The 23,799-nt window shown below is 48.6% G+C and overlaps 1 protein-coding gene across 1 annotated transcript; it reads left to right on the top strand.

Moving 5' to 3' along the window:
• The first annotated feature begins 68 nt into the window (after positions 1 to 68).
• Positions 69 to 3,976, top strand: CUNH1orf109 (chromosome unknown C1orf109 homolog). Its single transcript, XM_024202902.3, has 5 exons — positions 69 to 148; positions 649 to 942; positions 1,793 to 1,972; positions 2,514 to 2,632; positions 3,445 to 3,976. Exons 2-5 carry the CDS (start codon positions 671 to 673, stop codon positions 3,480 to 3,482), a joined length of 609 nt encoding a protein of 202 aa, XP_024058670.1. The 5' UTR covers positions 69 to 148; positions 649 to 670; the 3' UTR covers positions 3,483 to 3,976.
• Positions 3,977 to 23,799: the final 19,823 nt, after the last annotated feature.

Genomic DNA, 23,799 nt, shown 5'->3' with positions numbered 1-23,799 from the left:
CGGAGCACGAGCGAGAACTACAATTCCCAGCATGCCCTGGGGAGCCAGGTGACTTCCGCCTCGCGCGAGCGCCCGTCGCTGGCGTAGCCGGCCTCGCTTCCGGTCTGAGGGGCTACGCTGCCCAGGGCTACCGTTGTCTAGGGCTCAGGTAAGGGAGGACCCTGGGGTTAGCCTGACCCCTTCAACCTCTCCCCCGACCCCCGCATGGAGACCCCCCCCCCCCCCCGCCCCCCCCCCCCCCCCAGGGGCCCTGCATGGAGACACTCCCTCCCCCCCATGGGCCCCACATGGAGACACCCCCTGGGGCCCTGCTCCCCTCCTCCCCTGGGTCCTGCATGGAGACCTTCCCTCTCTTTCCCCCACCTCTGACAGGGCTCACCCCCATAAGCAGCAGTCCACCCCGAATCTCCCCCCTTCCCCCCCCCCCGCCTTTCCATTTCTAGAGCAAACTCTTGTCTAGGAGCTGCCTGATCCCCTGGAGGCCTGTGCTCCTCAGCCAGTGGCGCTGGTCTGTGGAGGGGGATGGTGAGCGTGGACAGTGGCTGCTTACTGGAAGGGGGGACCTCAGCCCTAGGGTCTCTGTACCTGTGTGTGCTTATTGCAGGTTTCTGTGTGGTTCCCATCACCAGAGCCTCTCTCTTCCTGCAGCTCCAGGTCTGCCTATAAGAGGATGTCAGAGAGCTCAGCCATCCTGGTCCTTCATCAGTCGCTGCAAAAGTGCTTCCAGGCCATACAGCAGCAGCAAGAGGCTTGGCAGACGGCGCTGACCGACTGTAAGCCTCTCCTGAGCTCCCTCAGCAATCTGGCGGAGCAGATGCAGGCCTGCCAGAAGGTCACATTTGCACATACACCACTGCGAGGCTTCCCGGATCTGGAAGAGCAGTTAAAGTACAAGCAGCGCTGTGCAGCAGAGACCCTGCTGGAAGAACTGGGGGGCAAAGTGTAAGAGGCTGTTGTGTCAAGACCCTGAAAGTTGTGAGCATTATGAAAGCTTGGGCAAACGTGCTGAGAGAGGTGGGATTCCCCTTCTGGGCTGTTTGCAGAATTCACATCTGCAGGAGAGGTGATGATGTCAACCTAAGCATCACATTTCTGTCTGGAAATGTTGTACCTCTTGTTCTAACAATAAGTAAAATCATAACAACTGAAAGTGATGAGCAAAAAAAAATTCCCCCTGCCTTTCAGTTTGTTGACTTTGACTTTACATGGTGGGCCAGACTCTCAGCTGGTGTCAATCAGTGTCGCCCCATTGAGTTCTGTTGGACCTTTGTTGATTTACAATAGCTAAGAATCTGGCCGAGTATTGTTAAATATTCATTTTCACCCTTTGTCCTCGTTCTGTGTCAGTCTTTCTCACAGAATCTTGGAAGTTTGTGTGGGATGAGCATTTTAAAAAAGGAGAAATATATCATTGTAAAACCACAAGAATTATCAGGGGTCTCAGCCATGTGTAATACTTAATAATTTAGAGACGTTAATAGTACTCATTAGATTTCAAGTTACGTCTCTTTAAATTATGTAATTTGTTCACGCTTTCAGCAACATGCTCTATATGATCAGTTACGTAGCCACATAGGTTTGCCTTTTCCTCGCATGAGTTCCCTAGTTCCAGTTCAGGTTACATGTACTGCATATTGTTCAACTTACCAAACTGTCACTGCAGAGTGAAGCACTTTTTTTTTTTTTTTAAGCAAGTATTTAGACTTGTCCATGTAATTAATTTTGGGGTACAAAGTAAATGAGGCCACCCTTTGGAAAACACAGCCCTGAGTATTACTCTCTGTTTTCGCAGAGCTGACTTGCAGAAAGTGCGGGATGTAGTTAGTGGCTACGTGGGCACTGTTTTCCAACTCTATGAGCAGCATGCGGATGTGCTAGGTTTTGAGGCTTTGGTGCAGCGTACTGCTCTTATCCCCTCGCTGGCTGACATGTTGGAATGGCTGCATGATATTGAGAGATATTACCGACATGTGTATCCTTCACTAGAAGAGCTAAAAGTTTGTCGCTCAAACAGGGTCAAGGAGGTTGTTGTCTTGATTCATGTCAACAGAACTGGATTTACCTTTCTTTATTTGTGAGTTGTCATCAGCTGGTGACCAATAAGGTCACAATAAAACCTCACCAAGGATCTTGATGGACAGCTCTGTCAGATTGCTCCTGCCCCCACCTTCAGGAGTCAGTCTCCTGGCCCTGCTGTTTGGCCAAGGGAAATGAGACGAATAGGGGAAATTTTTAATAAGTGAATTTCCCAAAGAATTTAGAAAATACAGTCCATAGAGGGCAAAGGAGCTTAGAGACTTGGGGTGACTATCGTTAGTGTGTTTTGACAAGGAACAACAATTCACGCTCTCTCAGCATGTCCTGGTGGGAGGGGGAGTTGCATTGCAGGGCTACAATGGGGCACTACTCTCTCTTTTAGAGCTCATAATTTCCTAAGAAGTCAGCTTGCTTGTGTTTCCTTCTCTCCCCGACCTCCCACTGGCCCCACATTTCAATCCTTACCTTCCAGAAAGATACCTGGAGAGTAAACTCCTCCTCCTCCAAATCAGATATGAGAACTTGCCAGACATGCAAACCCTGCCGCAGTCCTGGGAGAGGATTTTGAAGCACAATAGCCGAAACATGGTTCAAGGTATTTTCATAACAACTCTTAAACCTCTTAATGTGAGCTTAGTGCTATTGAAAGGGGCTGGTGTGGTGGCCCTGGAGACTGAAGGCAACTGTTTATCACCTGAACCTATACTGTACTGGGTTTGTTTAGTCTGGAAAAGAGAAGACAGTTTTCAAGTATGTAAAAGGTTTTTACAAGGAGGAGGGAAAAAAATTGTTTTTCTTAACCTCTGAGGACAGGACAAGAAGCAATGGGCTTAGGGAGGTTTAGTTTGGACATTAGGAAAAACTTCCCAACTGTCAGGGTGGTTAAGCGCTGGAATAAATTGCCTAGGGAGGTTGTGGAATCTCCATCGGGGATTTTTAAGAGCAGGTTGGACAAACACCTTTCAGGGATGGTCTAGATAATACTTAGTCCTGCCATGAGTGCAGGGGCCTGGACTAGAGACCGCTCGAGGTCCCTCCCAGCCCTGTGAGTCCATGCAGCCACAACAATGTCTATCATCTAGTACTGGCATTTCGGGATACCATCTGTCCTCTGGGAGCTGGACTGAGACCCACCGAACAATCACTGTGTGGTAACAACTTGGTCACTGCAAACCTGGAGCTGACTGGAACCTGGGGCCTTTGAATAGAGGCAAAAGGTTCAGTATCCCATTGACCAGTCCTCCTAAGATATTGTGTTGGTGGTGGGTTACTCACCGTTGGTCCTTGGTAATAAGCGGGGAAGTTGTGTGTGTGTGTGTGTGTGTGTGTGTGTGTGTGTGTGTGTGTGATGACAAAAATAACACTTAGTGCAACATTAATGGCTTCTTTTCTTTCCTCCCAACTTAGACACTCTTCTGAAGGTCTCCTTTCTGGAGACTCTGTGAGGGGCTCTATTGCTAACCAGCTTGCAGAGAGAAAACACCAGAGGATTTGTATGGAATGATTAGTTTTGGGTGCCCAGGATAATACCTGTTCAGGATACCCATGAAGAAGCTGGATTTGCTGAATGAGGTAGCCCAGTGCAGGGGTTTCCCTGGCTCTCTGCTATGAGCTAAGTGGTCTGTTAAAAGTCAAACAAGCCTGGCACCCAATGTGAGTGGCCCTGCTGCTTCCTTGGCGTATGAAAGTGGACTTGATGGAGCAGCTGAAACAGTGGCTGGGCTATAAACTGAAGATAAGTGGAAAAAGACAGATGTGGACTTTCTTCTTTAGCTCGGGGAGAGCTGCCAGCAGCAGCACTTGTGGACTTTTTGTATGCTAAAGGAAATATATTTTTTTAATAAAAAAATGTGTCTGAGTATTTGTGGTTAATTACACACTGCAGTTATTCCCCAGGTAGCTAAATAAATGTTGGAGCAAAAACCTCAACTTAAAAATATTCCTTGTGTGATACTTACCTACTGTCATTACATGTAACACTAAAGATTGCTACAGCATGAAGTCTAAAGAGAAACTTCTGATTGCTGACAAATGCAAAAAAGAAGCAATCCGTCTGTTCAGTTTCATTGTTTCCTTTTCTGCTTGTGTGGGGACTTCACCCAGCAAGGCCAAAGAAGAACCTGTTTTCAAAAGGTGATTATGAAGCTGAAATACTGGCAGGTGCCGCTGTAGTTGCGGAAACTACATTTAATAATTTCTGAATTTACTAGATTTCAAACTGCTGGCCGCAAGTAGAACAGATAATAGAGACAAGTCCTTAAGTAAAGAATTCTAGCTCACTTCTCTAGCAAGGGCTGGCATTTTACTGCTGCTCTCTGTCCCATGAGGTAAAGTGATTAATATTTAAAAGTAAGATACTTCTCTATTACAGGGCAGACAGTGATAAGCAATTCAAATGGGCTTTATACCCCAGCCAGGCAGCTGTAAGACAAGCTTCCTGTCAGTGCTGCTCTGAGCGAGCTCCCCCTGATTTTAACATTTGCCTTTGGTGGGGTACAGGCTCCTTACGTGTAGAACCTTGGGCTTCTGCAGGGTAGAGATGATCCAGTTTGCTGTGCTTCTGGGTCTCCCACCAATGTTAGCAGGAGCCGTGGGCAGTGTAAATCCATTTAGCTGTAGTCTGATGGTTTTGGAATGTAGTCTTTACTGAGAACACCAAAGTCATTTTACTTAAGATGGATTTGACCTCTGTCCTCGAGGTGGAAGGTGAGGGCTTGTCCATGCTACGCGCACCAGTGGCGAAAATAAAATGGCCAAGCATCCTATTGTAAAAGTTTAACATTTTCATCTTCCTCCACAAGGGGGTGGTATTGCCATTCTTTTGCTAATTAAGTAGTTTTGCAGGGGATGGTGCCAGGAAGAGGAAGGAATGGCTTTGCACTACGTAAAAGGGAGAAAGTTGACTATTGTGGCATTGCTTACAACCTCTCCAGTCCCCACCAGGAAGGTGCTGGTAACAAAGTGCTGCCCTTTGCTATATAGCTCTCCCTTTTCCTTCTGGGGGGGTTGATTTGATAGAGATTTTGAAAGCAGTATGTAGACCAATGTCCTCCAGGCTAAAAGTACCCCACCCTGTTGCTTGGGGCAGGCATGTGCTGAATAGGGAATGGAAGACTTAATTCTACACCTTTCTAAAAGCACATGGCACAGGATACTGAGAGATTTGTTCCCTATGTTTCTCTACAGCCTAGAGAACAAGGGTGGGTGCCTTAAGCACCACTGAAAGCGTTGCTGAGAGATGTATGAAGAAGGCGGCGTTCTCCCCAAAATGTGAATGCTTGGTCCTCACCACTTACTGGTGGCAAGGCACTCAGAGGCCAGAATAGACTCCGAACTCTTAAGCCTTAATCTGTAGCTCGTCCCAACCCACCTCCACTTGCTGCCTGACAAACCACCTTCCCTACCATGAGCCTGTCAGTCACTAACCAAACATCATGCTCAATGGTATCGAAGGCTGCTGACAGCTGTAAACGTACCACGTCGGATACGCACCTGTCCTCTGGCCATGTTTCCTGGGGAGATCAGCAATGACCCAAACTAGCACAGTCACTGACACCAGATGGATTTCGCTTATAGAGACTTATTCAGTGAGAGATGTAGCTCCTTGTTTCCTGGGCCCAGACACTGTGAAATTAATAGGAATTATATCTGCTAAAGTGAGAGAAACGCCTCTTTGTGCTTTGCTTTTAGAACAAAATGACTCACAAGCCCAAGGAGCCATTTGGCCACGTGAGGGCACTGCTAGACCTACCTACGGATGGGAGCATATTATCAGCTGTGTGCTTCTGGGAGCACAAATGCCTCCCATTTGCTGACAGCGTTGGCCTTATGAATTTTTATTTTATCTGCACTTTTAATTGGAGTGGAAGATAAAAAGAGCGGCCTCCCTGCCTTTGCTGTGTCTCAGGTCAGCCCAGCCTGGTCCCTCCTCTGCTAATATAGAGCCCACGTTAGATGCAAGGGGCCCCCTTGGGTACAGTTGCAGTGTACATGTTCTCTCAGCAGTCAAAGGGGGTGTCTAGCTAGGGGGCAGTGCTCCCATATAGGCTCCATCTAACTGGTCCCTATCCCTGCAGCATGTGTGATTAAGAGTTAAGGCAAAGGTGGTCAATGCATCTCTCACATAACAAGAAGGCATTTGTGCCCAGCAACAGCAGGGGTATCGATTGGGCATGCAGCACCCTGCATCCCGCTGAGCTGGACTAAGGGAGGCCACATGGCAACTTCTGCACTGGCACAGGAGAGGCCAGCAGTCCTGCTTGTGCAGTAGCAGCCTTGTGAGTTACAATGCTTGTTGTTTTTGGCCTATTGCAATTGGTGAGAGATGCCTGGCTGGCTTTCTGGTGAAGACCATGCCGCTTTCCCCCTCTGTGCCAGGGGAGGCAGCTTGGAGGGAGATAAGACGCCTGACTCTGCCTTCTCATATGCTTGGTTTAGAGATTTCAGCCCAGAGGCCCTCTCTTTCTTCAAGAGATGGACTCTGACTTCCAGGGTTGGTGGCCTCTGTTCCTGTCAAGGGGCATTTATTACAGTAATGCTCCCCTCTGTGTGCATTAATGGCAGATGGGCTAAAGGGTGGGCTCAACCCTGCTTGAATTCCATGTGCGTGTGGATTCTGTGGATTCCCTGCAAAAACTTCACACAGGAATGTGACCGTGCAATGAGTCAAGGTGCAAATATCCCAGAGCTTTGCACTGGGTCATCTCCCTCTAAGGGAAGTGCAATAAGACCTCTTCCTCCTCCGGCAGGGTTTTAAGATAAAGCAGATGAGGTGGTGAAGATGTTAGTTTGGGAGCTTAGCCTTGGAGAGCATGGCTTCGGGAGGGTCACAGAACTGTCTGTCGGAGGAATGCTCCACCCTGCAGGTGAAGCACTCTTTTCCCTAGAGCCAGGCTCTTTTCTAACAGCATGCCCACCACTAATCAAAACCCACCACTCACTCACTTCCGTGGCCTGTATCAATGGCTCCTCGCTATTTAGTGCTTCTCTGCAGACAGGGCTGCAGCCCATTAATGAGGCTGATGAACGTTTCCCTGAGTACCTCGCTGCGGAGCAGCATCTTGTGTTTCTTTTCATCTCACCTTCTCCCCCCCCCCCCCCAGAGTTTATCCCCCCCCACTCCACTCCCAGCACCTGGCTTTATCTCTGGTTGGTTTGCGACCATTTGTGTCCCACCCAATGACGGAGTCACTGGTTAAGAATTATGAGCCATTGGCTGCTACCTGGGATTCACCTCATCCAGGTTCCCCTGAAATCATGCCTGCTTCTCCTGGGCTTGAGGGGGGAGCTGTGGAAGGTGAAAGGGGAGGACTACGGCTGTTCTGTGGGCTTGTGGGGTTCTGGTGTCCGAGTGTTACAGCTGCACCCTGCGGCTCTCTCTAGCGTTAGAGCTTCAGTAGCAAATGCTGGCGGTGTTCCCTGTGATGGGTCGATGCATCCTCCAAAGTGCTGGCCTTTGGAGGGGATCTCAAACTGAAGTCCCCTTGCCCACGTAGAAATTAAAGATCCCAAGAGATAATCCAGGTGTCCGTGGTCATATCACCGCTTCCTCCCCCCAGTTGCTGTGGGTTTGAAGCAGTGGACAAGCTATTGCAGAACTGTAGGTCCGTACACCTGCACAGGGCTTGTGCTGCCAGGACATAGCGCGTTGTTCTGTAAAATGCTTTGGGAACAAGTAGCGTTTGGGAGGTGGTGGGGAAACCCAAGTCAGTTCTCAGGTGTGTCCGGATGATCACACCTTGCTTCAGAGTATATGCGGCAACTTAGTCCCTCATCCCTCCATTTTGTACACCTGACCGAACCAGCCAGGAGAAGAGACGCTGCTTCTAAGCTCCATCTTCATACACAGTTGGAGTGTGTGCAGAAGGACGCAAACGGCTGGTAATACAAGCAGCTGATGCTGACACATCCCATCAGCATATTGGCATCAAGCTTACATGTTTTATGAGCTTTCTTCAGCCTGCTGTCTGATGGCTTTCACATCCCATGACTGCCACCCATAAACATCTTAGTGTTAATAACATGCACCCAGTCAGCTTTAATAAAACTTTCTTGGCCAAAGAGTTGCTATATGCAGATAATGTGCAGCGTGATATCTACAGCCGGGGAGCCTCATCTTTCCCCAGCCCCCAGCCCTGCACCAGTCATGCCACAACACTGGAGCAAAACAAATGCCAGTCAGAGGTGAGGTACTTGAGTTTGTCGATGGTTTTTCTAAGGGGCAGGACAATTTGATTGCTACAGCAAAGGCTGTGGGCCAGATGCTGCTGCCCTTACATGATGCAGTGGGGCAGCCCCAGATCAATGGGAGTATTTGCAGAGTAACGTACTATCCCACCTGAGTAAGGATAGCAGCTAGGAAGTCAGGCTATTCTGGGTGACTGTCCACAAATAAAGACCAGGGTTTCTAAGGTTTAGAAGCCACTCTCCTCTGAGCTGCTTGTCCAGGAAATGCACCCCCCTCCCCCCCTGTGTCATATGTGGGTAGGACGGGCTCATCTAGACCCATTCCATCAGTGCTGCATCCGTCAGTGACCTTCATTCCCCAGTTCTGAAGCAGCATCAGTGAAGACAAACCAAAACATGAAATCCCGGGAGTTTAGGAGCCAGATCTTGCAGGAAGAGGGAAGAGGCTAATGGAAAACATGCCAGTCCCACTGCAAATGCTGATGATCAGTTCTTGAAATGTCATTTAGCAACATGGTTTTTGAGGGATGGAATCTGAGAGGGCTGGCAGCCCCACCTAATGAAGAACAGCTTTGTGGGCTCATTCTCAGCACACATGCCATGACGCTGGCAAAGACAATGCTCAGAAATTGTCTTCCGTTGAGATGGAGGTTGAGGTATCTGTCTTGGTCACCAGAAATCTCAGGCGACAATAGATCAGGATGTTCCCAGAGCCAGGCAGCCTGTGTACTGCATGCATCACTACATGTAGCTCTGAGTCCAGAAACCTCCACTCGGACCACGAGTTTCTGAAGCGCAGCTTCGTAAAGGAGGAATGGAGCTGGAGACCTGGCACAAGCCAGTGTGAACTTGCCATATGCTCTCAGCCAGTCACGAGCAGGGGTTTGTGCTGTGTGTGGTGCAGGCTGGTATAATCCTTTGTCCTTTTCAGCTGAGGCTGCTGAATTGCTGTGGATGGACAGTTAGGCTGAGATTTTTAAAGCTGGGTGCCACATTTCCAATCAAATGAATGGGAATGGGTGTCCGCTTCCTGTACGGAGTTTTGTGAATCGGCTCCCCCTGACGGTACACAGGGACTCTGGAATGTGATCCGGCTATTAGTGATATTTGCCTCTGTCCAATGTGGTGTCACACCTTGAGATCCCAGAGACTGCCTAGAGCCCGGCTATACCTGCGTATCGTGGGGATGAGCTGAATCTGCACTGACATGGGATCTTCAGAAGTGCTTGGCCTTGACCTCACACTTCTCCCACTGCAGCCCATGGGAGTTTCACCAGACACCCCAGTGGGAGCAGAATTAGGCCAATGCAAACTTTTGAAAATTCTACTCAAATTAAATTAACTGAGCCTCACAGCGGCTCTGGGAGATAGTTACGGGCTATAGAGGGTTTACTTCTCTCACCCCGGAACGTAACCTGCACATCGTAGTTTAGGACAGGAAGTGAAGGCTGTCTTGTCTAATTGAAACTGTAGGGAGGCAGAATATAATGGAGTTGGAATTTGACCAGGATTGTTGAGAGCTCATTAATCAGGGAGCCGTTTTCAATGCATAACAACAGCAACTTTATTGACACTCTGAAGTTATGGACAATGTTCCATAGTCATCAGACGGCGTTCTGAACTATCCACACACAGAGATGTGTCTGTCTGTTATGCAGACTTTCCACAGAGAGCCTTCGTTTCAAACACGTATTTCTAGCGCTCATGGTTATGGAGAAATGCCTGAAAACATGACCCAAATGTAACCTAGTGGCTCAGAAGCCAAACAAATAAACAACAACCAATTTTATTTTTAGTCGAATGATTTTTTAGTTATCGTCAGGATTTTTGGGGAGCCGTTCTTCTGGATTGAGTTAACTAATAACCAGTGGACCAGGGCTGGCCACGCTGCTCTACTTGATGGGTCACAAGTGGCTGTGACCTCGCTCTGACTCCAAATGAGGTGATGCTGGGTGCCCCTGCATTTTGGAGGTGATTATTTCATTGTGCTGTAACACTCACAGCTGACAGGACATTCCTTTGAGAGCATTTGTCTGCAGTTCTCTGGGAAGGCCAAGGCCCAGACACATCTTCACATCAGAGTACTCTAATTGAACACAACTGTGGGTTGAGATGGATTTCGGGAACTGTACCTTACAGCTCAGACAGCCTGCCAAGATCCCCAGCTGTTAACAAGAATGTCTTTCCTCACATGTGTTAATTCCTTTTAAGCCAGAATCCATCAGAGGATCTCTGCAGGGCAGGAGGCTTCCCACACTGAAGCTGTGAATTCAGGACATCACTAGTTTGCATTGTGGAGGAGGAGGTGGTTTCTACACAAATGATACAGATTTCTCAACACTTAGTTTTGCTTTGGAAAAGTGTGGGAGGAGAATTGGGAATGGTCCTTTGGACAGAGTCTTAGCAGCATATACCGGTAGTTATATGAAAATAGTTAATCAGTCAGTGTCCCTTGTAGCGCCAGCCAGGCAGGTCCCATGACCCGGAGCGTGCTATGGGACAATGAGCGTCCCATTGCAGTGGGTATGTCTATGCTACAAGCACTGCTGCAGCTAGGCGGCTGTTGTGTCGACACTTGCTGCTGTGATGGAAGGGGTTCCTCTGTCGTTGTAGTAAATCCACACTCCGGAGAGGCGGTAGCGAGGGCGGCAGAAGAACTCCTTTGACCTAGCAGTGTCTGCAGTGTGGGTTAGGTCAACCTATCTATATCGCAAAATTGTTCACAGCCCTGAGCTAGGTTGATCTAACTCTTAAGTGTAGATCAGGCCAAAGTCTTGTTTTTTTACAGCTCTTCCTCTTGAATGTCCCATTACATGCTGTCACACGCCCTGTCGCCAGGCTGTGCCTCAGTTTCCCCTCTGGCTATATAAATCAGTCCTGAGGCAAACTTTAATTCAATAACTTTTTGTTAGGAGGGAGAAGGAGGAACTTTCTTCATTAATAACCAATAAACTAACACAAAGAAATGGCCCCAGGCTTCAGCTTCTCCTCACCAGAGTCTTATTCTTCTCCTCATCTCAGAAAATCACCCGCAGCACCTGTTGCCCTCCCAGGCTCAGCTGCTCTGGCCTGTCCATGCTGGGGTTCACAGGCTCACACTGCAGGCCTCTCTGGTGCCTGCGCTCTTCCTAGAGCTTATTGACAGGAGCTCCCTACTCGCTCCCATCTCCAGACAGTTCTCTTGAGGCTTTTCCTGCCAGCACTTAGCCCTCATTCAGGGCTTGTCCCCCACTTATTCCACCTTCTACAGGTTCCTCCAGCCTGCAAGAGCAGCAGGGCTTCTCCACAGAGAGCCTTCCCCTCCCCTGGACCATGACCTCTTTGTACTGCTCTCTGCTGACACTTATACTGGGGGCTGAAGGATCAGCGTTCTAATCTCCATAGGAGCATCACAGTCCATGTGACTAATTCACCCTGAGTAAATACATCTAGACATAAATGAAAGTGAATCTGAGCTCTGTTACTCATGGAGAAAGTTCCTTTAAAAATTATGCTGGGCAGAGCTCTGTCTTTCAGGAATGCAATAAAGCAAGATTAGCAGCTGAAGCTACCCTGTTAAAATAGAGTACAAAGTCCATGCTTTGATTTTCAGCTCTGCCCCCCTCTGATTTAATGTGAAAATAGTTACTTTTCATTTGCAGGAAAAGCACAAAGTAATAAATCAGTTACTAAAATGAAATAGCCACAAAGCGTTTATAGAAGCAGCTGATTTTTATCAGCTAGTTTGTATTTCATATAAGTAACATTTTAGTACGGACTTTGCAGTGAGCTTAAAATGGGATGCAATCTCTGCACATGGGGGCTTTGCTAAGGGTAATTTGACTTTGAGTGCATTTTCCTCTCCTCGGCCTCTTGCTTTCCCCATTGCTGCTTCACTGAGCACTAATCATGGCTCTTTCTTTTAGTCTTAGAGTGGTAGCTGTGTTAGTCTGTATCAGCAAAAACAACGAGGAGCCCTTGTGGCACCTCAGAGACTAACACATTTAGTTGGACATAAGCTTTCGTGGGCTAGAACCAGGAGCGCCACCAGCTTTTCTGCCGCCCTAGGCAGCGGAAGGTCCCACCCTGAAATGCCGCCCCCCACAGAGGCATCGGAAGGTCCCGCCGCCAAAATACCACCGCGGTCACCGCCCCCAAATTGTAGCGCCCTAGGCGACCACCTAGGTCGCCTAATGGGTTGCGCCGGCCCTGGCTAGAACCCACTTTAAATTTGTTAGCCTCTAAGGTGCCACAAGGACTCCTCGTTGTTTTTTCTTTTGGTCTTGTCACCATCAGAGCAAATTTAGGGACTACTGAGCAGTATGCCTCGGAAACCTGCCAGATGGTAACAACATTGTGTCTGAGAAGTGCCCTTGAGCGTACGTATGTCTAAAAGCTGCACTGAACTCCAACTGATGTGACAGTGACCCCAGGCCTGGCAGCTAAATGAATGTGCTGGATGAACCAGTTTGAAAGAAATAGGAACCACACGAGAACCTTTGCACCAAATTTATGCCTGTCTGTCTGTCTATCTTAGGCTGGGTCTACACTACAGCGGGGTTCCGACCTAAGATACGCAACTTCAGCTACGTGAATACCGTAGCTGAAGTTGCGTATTTTAGGTCGGCTTACCTGGCGGTGAGGACGCGGGAAAGTCGACCGCTGCCGCGCTGCCGCCGACTCCGCTGCGGCCTCTTGCCGAGGTGGATTTCCGGAGTCGACGGCAGAGCGATCAGGGATCGATTTTACCGCGTCTTCACTAGACGCGGTAAGTTGATCCCCGATAGACCGATTGCTACCCGCCGGATCGGCGGGTAGTGAAGACATGCCCTTAGGTATAAATCACTGCAGTTTGCAAGCATTAAATGCAATTTTAAGCTAAGCACTACAAAAGCCCATTGAAATAGATGCTTCTCTTGCCTAAGGTTCAGAAAGTTACATTTGCTTAGATTTTTTCTCTTTCTAAATCCTTCTCCTTGTGGGTAGAGGCGTCTGCAAAGAGGGGAGTTTTGCACTGAGCTCTGAAAATGGACAAAGTAGGGCTCGTTCTGACCTCCTCCTCTGGGAAGCTGTCCCATAGTCTAGCATCTAGAACTGAGAATGCCCCAAAATGTCCCTTAGCATTTTTAGTTTCTGCTTCCTTGGTGAGTGAACCTGTCTGGGTAGATCCCTGATGGAGAGGTGCTGTCTGAAGTAGTCCAGACTCATCCACCATGGAGATGGGCACAGTATAAGATCTTTAATAGATAGATAGACCACAGAGGGCTTTGACACTTAGGACCAGAATCTTAGATCCAGAAGCAAACTGGGAGACAGAGGAGGGCCCAGGACACTGGTGGCTGGTCCACCTCCAGGGTTGTGTAGCAGGGCTGCTAGGTCCTCATCTGAGAGGAACAGGCCCAGACTCCCAGCCCGTAGATGAGGTGGATAAAGGTGCTTGTCATTTGTTTAGAGAAGGCTTTCGTTGGTGAACTGTCGGTATTGAACAGCCTCTCCCAGTGCCTTGCCTGGCTCTGGCCTGCAGGATTCCACTTCATTCTGGCCCATGCCCACACCCACATTTGAAATACCAGGCCCCTGACCTTGTAACTCTGATGACTGTCTTGTCTCCTTGCCAAAGGATTTTGTGGATGAAATCATCACATCCCTTTGGTATCAGGCCTGGGGCTTTGCTGGCCTCTGCAGGAGCAGGACTTCAGCCCTGGGATTACGTCTCACTAATATCCCTTGACAAAGCGCAGGCACTAGAGCACTCAGGCTCAGTCCAATGCAGATTTCTGTTCCCTTGAGCCTTGTCTTTGCATATATCGCTGTGCCTTATTGACCCACCAATACCTTGGCAAGTTGGCATGAAGCCGGCAGCTGGAGAAGCAGGGAGGATGCACGTGAGAACAATTTGACATTTAGTGTTTGACTTTTTAAAAGATGAACGTTTTCTGACAAGGGGGATGCACATGAGTTTGCTCTGCTCTGCGGACTAATTCATATAACCAAGTTCCTAAGAACTTTGCCCCCATGGCATGCTGGGACCAGTGGTCTGAAAAAAGTGTGTGTGTGGGGGTCTATCATAATCTGGGAGCAGCAGTTTTGGTAAGCCAAGTCCTTATGGTGCGCCCATCAGTGACCTGCTCAATTTTTATTTTTTTCCCTGGGTCTGCGACCCCTTGTGACTCCCTCTACCTTTAAGCATTGGCCCCGGCAATGGCCCGTGTCGGAAGACGGGATACTGGGCTAGATGGACCTTTGGTCTGACCCAGTATGTCCGTTCTTATGTTCTTATAATGGGACTAAAACACACAGGTGTCTAGCCCCAGACTCAGAACTCCAGACTTTACCGATTTGATGGAAAGCAGTACTTTCTGGGCTCCTTACCAGTGATGAACAGAATACCCTGAGTTTCAAGTAGATTTGAAATCTGAATTTACAACAATGGCATTTAGCCATATAGGAAATGGCAAAGGGATTTGGAATTTGAATTTCAGTTTAAGATTTAATTAGGGACAGAAATGTGTGATAAAAAGCTCCAGGAGCCATTTAGTTCCATAAGCCCCCGTGGCTTTCACACTTCCTCTCTCAGACTTTCATCTTGGCCTCAAACAGAATTCCTTTGTGATTGCAGGCAGCTTCAGGGGCTTCTTAAGTTTTATCCACTCAGAAATAAAACAACCCCCCCCCCCCCCCCCTTGTACATGAACAAGTTCAGTCTCTCTCATTCCTACCCTTTGCCTGGCTTCACTCTAATGTTTCTTTAGTGTTTTTGACTTTATTACAGCATTTGTCCTGTTGATTCATTGCTGAGTCCCAAGGAGAGGGAAGGCTCTTAATCCTATAGATGGGGGTTGAATGGGAACACATGTAAATGGGAAGCAAGTTTTTGTTCTTCTGAGCTGACGGGAGGCTCCAGCGGAGTAGAGAATTAGGTCATGCCAACAGGGCAATCCATGGAACAAAAGGTTTTCTGGGCTGGTATGCTCCATCCAGCCCAATCTGGCTCAACCCAGGCAACCACATCCAGTCCATCCTGTCCCTGCTACGGTACCAGCACAGCTAGGACAGACTGTTCTGCAGCGTCGCACAGCCAGTCCAGCCAGACTCGGCATATGTACTCCAGCCTAACTCACCTCCTCTGCCAGCTGTTATTTTTTTTTAATCATAATCCACCTTCCCGCTTTCCCCCTATGCCCTTCCACTCCCCTCTCTCTTTCTGTAGAAACAAGTCGACAGTAGGTGTCTCTTGAACTCATTAGAACTCCTTGTCCCGGTTGCCTTCCCTCTAATCCATTCCAGATGTCTAGGACCCTTTATGTTTAGCAGTTCTGCCTTCGTTCCCGATTTATTCTTGGTTTCCTAACTCTTAAATTTAGCTCCCTTTGTTTTCAAGCCTTCTCACCAGTTTGAGCAAAACCAATTATATTTCCAAACCGAATTCAGATGAGAAGTCTGACATCTGCCTTGTACAAGGCTTTGAAAACTACCAAACAATCAACATTTTAGAAAGAGCATAGTCTTCCACTGCACCCAAATTGGAGATGGCATTTACAATAATCATCATTCATAAATAGCATAATAGTTTGCCTGTTCTAGGCCATTACATTCAAGACTCTGACAGCACTTTGGTGGAGAGCTCTGCTTATATTCTCCTCAGCTCCCCAGAGCATGTCTTCACGCCACCCTCCTCTGGCACCATGACAAACCTGCAGAGCACCAAAGGAGGCTGGCTGAGGGAATTCATCAGGTCTCCCTGACCCCTCTGATCAGAGCAATGACCTCCCACCTCTGACAGTAACAGCCATGAGATGAGGCAGCTGCCTCTCTCTGCACTGCCGTTTCTTACCTCTGACTCCATGACTCATTCATGTCTGCCTGTTCCCAGCTGAGGTTTAGGTGACCAATGCACTCCGTTGGTGCTTGCACCTTTCCCAGTTTTGCTTAGTGCCCTTCCGGTTTTAACCCTTCCTCAGATAATTTTATTGCATCCACCACTTTCATATTCCCTGCAATTTTACAGTCTTCACTCGTGTCCCCTTCCTTGTGCCTAACAAATGCAAAGTGTGGTGGTAGAGGGGAGATGGGGAGGGTTGAAGAGACTGAGATCGGAGCCAAGCCAAGAAATATGTGACCAGTGTCAAGCGTTAGGGATGGGAAGAAATGCTCAGGAAGGAATAACTGGCAGTGACAGGACCAAAATGAGCAGAGGACAATTTAGGCTATTGGGGGAAAAAATTCCTAGCAATTATGTTGCTTAGATTTTGGAAGAGACTCTCAAAAGAAGCGGAAAGAGCTGTACTGTGGCGTTATTGGAGCGTGGGTCACACAGGCTCTCAGGAATTGTCAGTAGGAACTGGCCTGGCCTGGCTGGGAACAGGATGGATATTCTACTGGGCGTTTTCCATTTGAGTGTCTGCAACAATTACCCCATAACTCCTAGTTATGCCACAAGAATAAATATTGTTTATTGGCTCAGAACAAAGTGACCTCACCATCAAAGCCTTGTTAAACAGGGAAAGGTTCCCATTCGTTTATCTAAGCTGCTTAAAGAGACCCCATTACGGCAGCATTTGAGCACTTCACAATGTTTAATGTATTATTCTGGCAGCATCCCTGTGCGGCGGGGCAATGCAATCATTCCCCTTGTCCAGAAGGGGAAGTGCAGCACACAGAGGCGAAATGATTTGTGCAGGGTCGTCCAGGGAGTCTGTGGCAGAGCCAGAAATTGAACCTGGGTCCCAAGCTGGTGTTCCTAACCACTGAACAATCCTTCGTCTTCAGCTGGCTAGGAAATGTCCAACATGAGAAAGTTCACCTTGAATGCTGCTCACGTGATGCCATGGACTAGGGCAGCAATTCTCAAACTGTGGGTCGGGACCCCAAAGTGGGTCACAACCCCATTTTAATGGGGTCGCCAGAGCTGGCTTAGACGTGCTGGGGCTCTGGGCAGAAGCCTGAGTCCCACCGCCCAGGGCCAAAGCCGAAGTCTGAGGGCTTCAGCCCTGGGCAGCGGGGCTCAAGTTACAGGCCTCCTGGCTGGGGCTGAAGCCCTTGGGCTTCGGCTTGGACCCCTTCCCCACCCAGGGCAGTGGGGCCTGGGCTTTGGCTTCCCCACCCAGGGCAGTGGGAATCAGGCGGACTCAGGCTTCGGTCTCCCCTCCTGGGGTCGTGTAGTAAGTTTTGTTGTCAGAAGGGGGTCGCGGTGCAATGAAGTTTGAGACCCCTGGCCTAGGGTAACTCACAGTGGTTTACCTTTAAATGCTTCTTTATGGAGCCCTCTGAGACAGGCTGGGCTGGAGTATTTGCCCTGAGTTACCTGTGCAAGGGGAAAAGAAGCAGTTCTGCTCCTGAGAGGTGAACATCTTGTGGCTGTTTGCCCCAAAGAGAGGTTTGTGCTTTATGAATTTGTCCATGAGTCGGACGTTAAAAATGGGTCTGGGTGCGAGGAGAGGCGAGAGAGAGAGTCTGGAAAAGAAAAATGGATTTGAAGTGATTCTGAATCCCTGGCAGGAGCTCAAAGCCCAACTGTCTGTGGCAGCCAGAGCTGGCATGATATCCCAGACACAGACAAAATGTCCTGCTAACAAGGGATTAGTGAATAATCCAACGTTCCCATTTGCATTAGTCACATCTCTGCTGCAGTCATGTCAGGAAAAGGCAAATCTTCGGGCATGCGGAGTCCTCAGTTAAGGCAAAGAGAGCCTGAGTTTGTCAGGACAATCCTTCTTTCTAATAGTAGTGCACTGGCTAAGAGCCGCAGTGGTGGATAGACCTGCCTGGAGGTGCTGGCACAGGACACTGCTATTGGCAGGGCCGGCACAACCCATTAGGCGACCTAGGCGGTCGCCTAGGGCACTACCATTTGGGGGGCAGCGACCGCGGTGGTATTTCGGCAGCGGGACCTTCCGCTGCCTCTGTGTGGGGCGGCATTTCGGGGCGGGACCTTCCGCCGCCTAGGGCGGCAGAAAAGCTGGCGGTGCTCCTGAGTATTGGTCAATGGTTTGGAGAAAACCCAAACATGCTAGTGGAATCACCCAGAGCCCCTTGAGCTGGACGCTGTTCCACCAAGTCTAAAAGGCTTTTTGGTTGAGTTTAACAAGATTAGTCTATAAGCCTTTGAGATGTCAGTTTGCTGGCAGGTTTGCATTCAGTAGTTTCTGCATTGCCAGGGAATGCAATTGCTCATTTCATTGGCTTGCTTTGATTTCACTAAATCAGACTGTTGCTTTGCTTCCCCATTAGCCCCTTCTGCTCAGCAGTAACAAGCTGAAGAGAGAAGAGTCTGGGGAGGGGGTCTAAAACATTCAACATCATGGGAGGAGAGTTCCCTGCCTTCCCCCTTCTTTGGGCCAATGGAGATTCAGAGCCAAGAGAGAACAGCAAGGCTGTAACCATGTGCTAGGGTGACAAAGGCCTGTGGGTTCCAAACCCCCCCTTCTCTCTGCAGCTCCGGAATAAATTCAAACAGCAACCACTGATTGCGCCATCTCCTGTGACATCTTTGTGCTGCTGCTGCTGCTCAGAGAACTCACGTCCTCTAACCAGCCCTGACCCCCGAGCCTGCACTGACGTTACTGAGGCCACTGGTGACAAAACATGTCACTATAGAGGCCAGGCCCACTTTGGACACTGCAATGGGGAAATAAAAGCTCCAAGCAGATGCAGGGCCTGATTCCAGGGGTGTGGGGCATTCGGGACTCCAGCTGGAGTCTGTAGGAGGTGGCACCTTTCCCACCTGTGGGTCTACAGAAGGGAACGGGTGAACAGGTGGGATTTCCAGCCTGCTGCAGTCAGGCCACTAGTGAAAGCGTAAAACACTCCCACAGAAATGAACATTGAAAGACACTCGTCAGTGGCTCAACTGTCCCGTCGCAAGCTGGGCACGGTTTGGAGCTTGGCTGTAGCAATTTGCTGAACTGGCTCTGATAAAAATCTGTCTTGACTTTTCTGTCTAATCTGTCTAGGTATTTATACCTGACTCCTCACCATGAGATCTGAGCTCCTACTAGTCCTGGCCCAAACCCGAGCCAGGCCTCTTTCAGGCTGGAAAAATTCAGCTAATTTCTGTGTGGGTTAATTTACAACCCTCCTTCATGGTGGAGCTTCTGGTCTTCCTCATTTCTGCCGGAAGGGGAAACGCTATGGAAGAATCTGCTCTCACTTGTATCAGCTCTGGCCAGCATCCCCAAGAGCTGAATCTTTCGGTGCGTCTCTGAAGCCAGCTGTAAGACCTTTTGATGTTGGTTTAGTTTTTCCGAGTGTCGCTAGCGCCGTGTGAGGCTCTGGCCCTGAACAAAGCGCTGTGTGACAATCAGTGAGGAGGTGAAGTAGAACATTGCTTCAAACTGCAAAGAAACAACTTGTAAGGAGGTGCCGTTCAGGGTGACTTCTCATGGTGCAGAGATTATTTCATTGGCTTTTGTTATAAATAGCTGAGAAATGCAATGATGCCGCTTGAATGACAATTGTTAAACAAAAACCTTGGGCCCTACGGTGGTTTAGTGCATGATTTACATCTCTAATGGGAAGGGATGATGGGAATAAACACACGCCATCGGAGGTGCTTTTTTTACCATTGGAGGAGTTGTGTAGGTGGTGAGGAATCCATTGGAGAGATGCAGTAAATTCCGGTCAGTCAGGTAGGAATTGCATTAGCTACCTGTGAAGTATTTCCTTTTATCAACTGAGCTATAGAAATCACACAGAGCAATGTGTGTAACACTAAGGGTAGGACAGTGACTAAGAGGATAGCATGGAGGTTCTGAATATTGCTGCTTGCAATCTGAGCAGCTGTTTGCAGTTTTTACAGGGCAGTGAAGGGTGTGGAATGCAGAGGTTTTTTACAAATCAGACGGAAGCTGTTTGTGCCTCTCAGATTCATTTTTAGGATGTGTGCCAAAAGAACAAAAGATAGCTTTGGCCTTACAAATAAAATACACCTTAGAATATTCTGCGTCAAACCCTGGATTGCAGTTTAGAGCCTAAAACTGGCATTCAGACATTTTTGTGCAACTTTCTCTGGGGACTGTGAGTGTGACTGACTGACTGAATTCCTTATCCCTGCTGAGGTGTGAGTGACTCATCAGCTCCTGCCAAAGAAAGAGTATCCCCGGGTTGAGTCTGACCCAGCTGCAATCTGAAGCGGATTACGCTGAGCTATATGAATTTTATAAGCAGTAATACAAAACCAATGTACACATTAGGCTGATATGAAGCAGAAGATGAGTTGGTATTTGTCTTAGAGGGAAATGCATGGTAATGAAATGGAAACATCAGGTTTTGCTCATAACCCTGTCATGTAAAAAATATTTAATAGAATTATCCCAGGGGAGGAGACTTATTGAAGGGCAATTTATTAAAGACAAATGGTATCTTTTAAAATATGTCTCATTTAGGGCAGAGGTCTGCATGCCTCAGAGGGTTGGTAACTAGAGATTGCATCTTGGCCCCTACAGGTCACTAATCCAGACCACTTCCAGAGTGCTAGGGATGGTAAGAAGCTTTGCTGTGGTAGGACCAGTATCCATGTCAAAACCCCGCCCGCCCGCCATGCACAAGGCTCGATCCTGCAGGATGCTGAGCACGAGGCCCCAAACCAGCAAAGCATTTAAATACATGCTTAACTGCAGGCACAGGCAGAATCCCATTGACGTAATGGGACCACTCCCATGCTTAAAGCTCAGTATGTGCTTACGCACTTTGCTGGACTGGGGCCACAGTGATCGTCTGCCCCTTGCAGGCGCAGCAGTGTCCAAGGATGGAATGGGGTCGTGGAGAGTGAACTCCCGTCCCTACACGGGATCTCTGCAGTGTGCTGTCTGTGGAGCTGCCCTGGTAACCCGGGTAGAGATAACAGCTGATGACAGTCACTGGCTCAGTGGGGCTGACTGCAGAGGGAGCCCAGAACAGCTGGGCTCTAGAGGCTGCACTGGTTCCTCTCTCTGCAATCCAAAGTTGCTCTTTACTTGCTTTGGATCCCAGCCCCAGCCACCTGGCTCTGGCTACCAGCCCTGGACTAGGTGTCTAGGGCCAGTGGCAGGGCAGTCGGTGGAGAGAGACCCAGAGTGGCAGGTGTGTGACAGCCTGACGTTCCTCTGAGCTCTCCTGCTCCTTCTGGGCGGCGTTTGGAGGTTGTTTCTGGGTTAATGTGCAGTGCGGGTATTAGAGAGACCCGGTGGGGGAGGAAATGGTCCAAGAAAAGACGTTACCACACCCGCCTTGTCCCTCTTGTTGCCTTGCTACGAGTTGTACATACCTAGGGGCAGGTGCAACAGGGGGTATTTAAAAGACACTGTAGCAGGGTGGCCACTTAGTGAGCGCCCCCTCCTGGCCGAGGTTGCTTGACAGGCACCTTGCCCTGATTAGCCCCCTCTTGGAGGCTCCTTAGCACTCCAGACATTGCTGTGGCTCCCAGCACCCCTTTCGGGGGCTGGATTAGTATCAAAGACCCTTCACGCAGACCGCAGAGTCCTTAGTCGCAAACTGACCCAAACACTCCTCAATGGGTCACACGTCAGCAGTTCAGACTTGGCTCTGGTTCTTCAGCCACATCCAGACTCTTACTCCGTCTGCCGGCTCCATCTGAAGCCACCAGTTCCGGACCCTTTCTGGCTGGAGTTCAGCCCTCTGGCCCTCATGATGCCTCCTGTTAGTATCTCCTGAGCATCTCTCAACCACACCCTCCTGCAGCGCTTCTGCTTGAATGCTCTGATTCCCCTCAGGTGGGGCTCCTCTTGCCCTTAGGGCTAGCGCTAGCCCCAGGCTCTCCAGCCCAAGGGCCAGCCGCCCTGTCACAGGGACAAATCAATGAAGTATAAAAGCAGGAGACGCAATTAGACACCCCTAGGAGTCCCCTACCATACTGGAGACATTTCACAGCCCCCAAGGAGTAAGGCCCAGAGTGTTCCCTGCTAAAGGGTAATTAGCATGATAAAGAGCATGGCCGTATTTACATATCTAGGTGTGCCTGCTCTTCAAACGTGACAGCGGCACAGCTATACTGGTGCGGCTACGCTGCTGTAGCACTTCAGTGTAGATCGGGGTTCGGCAACTTTTCAGAAGTGGTGTGCCAAGTCTTCATTTATTCACTCTAATTTAAGGTTTCACGTGCCAGTAATACATGTTAACGTTTTTAGAAGGTCTCTTTCTATAAGTCTATAATATATAACTATTGTTGTATGTAAAGTAAACAAGGTTTTTAAAATGTTTAAGAAGCTTCATTTAAAATTACATTAAAATGCAGAGCCCCCCGGACCGGTGGCCAGGACCTGGGCAGCATGAGTGCCACTGACAATCAGCTCGCGTGCTGCCTTTGGCACGTGTGCCATAGGTTGCCTACCCCTGGTGTAGATAGTGCCTCCCGCCTAGTGTAGACCAGGCCAGAATTTAACCATATTGGACCAAATTCTGCCTTTATTTACCCCCAGGCAACCGCACTGATTTCTGCAGTGTTGCATTGGTGCACCTGAAAGCAGAATTTGGTGCCTTAATTCAGGTCTACATGTTCAAAAGTCACTGGTGATTTTGAGTGCCTCTGCTTTTGTGAACTCAGTTTAAGGTATCTTTCAGGGTAGATGATTTCAGAGGGTGGATGCTCAGTACTTTTTGAAAATTAGGCCCCTTTGAAGCAGCTTAGCTTGGACATCCAAAATCACTAGCCACTGCTGAAACTTTGAGTCATTGTCTTTTCATTTTCTGATTTATTGATTCTGAGCTGCAGGGCAATTGGTTAACAACTGCTGTTAAAGTCACATCTGCAGGTAATTTCTCTGTTCATCTGGAATGGAACAGCGTTCATTCAATTAATTAGAAAAATACATGCTGCCTTTCTGAAATCTAGCTGAAGAGGTCATGTCATACCCATAAGGCTGTGTTTATTGTACTTTACATATGAAATTATATGTCTCGGCCAATAATGTTATTTGTAATAAATAGTAGGTAAGTTTGCATGGTCAGTAGAGGTATAAATTTAGTTGGTTGCATGTAGGAGAACTTGCTGGCTAAATTTAGTTTGAAATTTACACCATTTAATTTGAATAAATATCCTTTTGTGCTCCATCCAGCTTTTAATAAATCAGCCAGATCATTTGTAGGGGACAGAACATAAATCCTGCTACTGTTTTTTCTGCTGTGCTATCACCAGTATCTGTTATTTGAAAACTGCTTGTTCCCTTCCCTTTCCAAGCCTCACCCAGGTCAGCAGTTCAGATGCTGAAAAAGATCTGGAGAAAGTTGGAGATTCCTGATGAGTGCAAAGTGTCTCAAACATGAAAGGCCTGGTGCTCTTTGTCACCACTGAACCTGCTGGGCTGTACGGCAAATCAACACCTTAGCGGGAAACGTACTCCTCTATGCGAGCCATGCCCGGGGCTACAGAGGAGAACAAAGTAGATGGGACTTTGAAAAAGGTATTTGTACTGCAGGGGATGCTGACAGACCGCCACTTACTGCATCTTGCCCAAGTGTCTGGAGCTGTTGTGCAGCAGATGAGGGAGGCATGCCCTCATCCTGCCTTTAGGAAGATCACTTAGGTCATTGGTACAGGAGCCAAATCCCTGGGAAATGCTGCTCTGAATTGTACAGCGTCACAGAGACAAGGGTCACCTAGCT

The sequence above is a fragment of the Terrapene carolina genome, unplaced genomic scaffold (assembly GCF_002925995.2).
Source record: "Terrapene carolina triunguis isolate 2854851 unplaced genomic scaffold, T_m_triunguis-2.0 Scaffold236, whole genome shotgun sequence".
Lineage (NCBI taxonomy): Eukaryota > Metazoa > Chordata > Testudines > Emydidae > Terrapene > Terrapene triunguis.
This window is presented reverse-complemented; position numbering and strand designations above follow the sequence as displayed.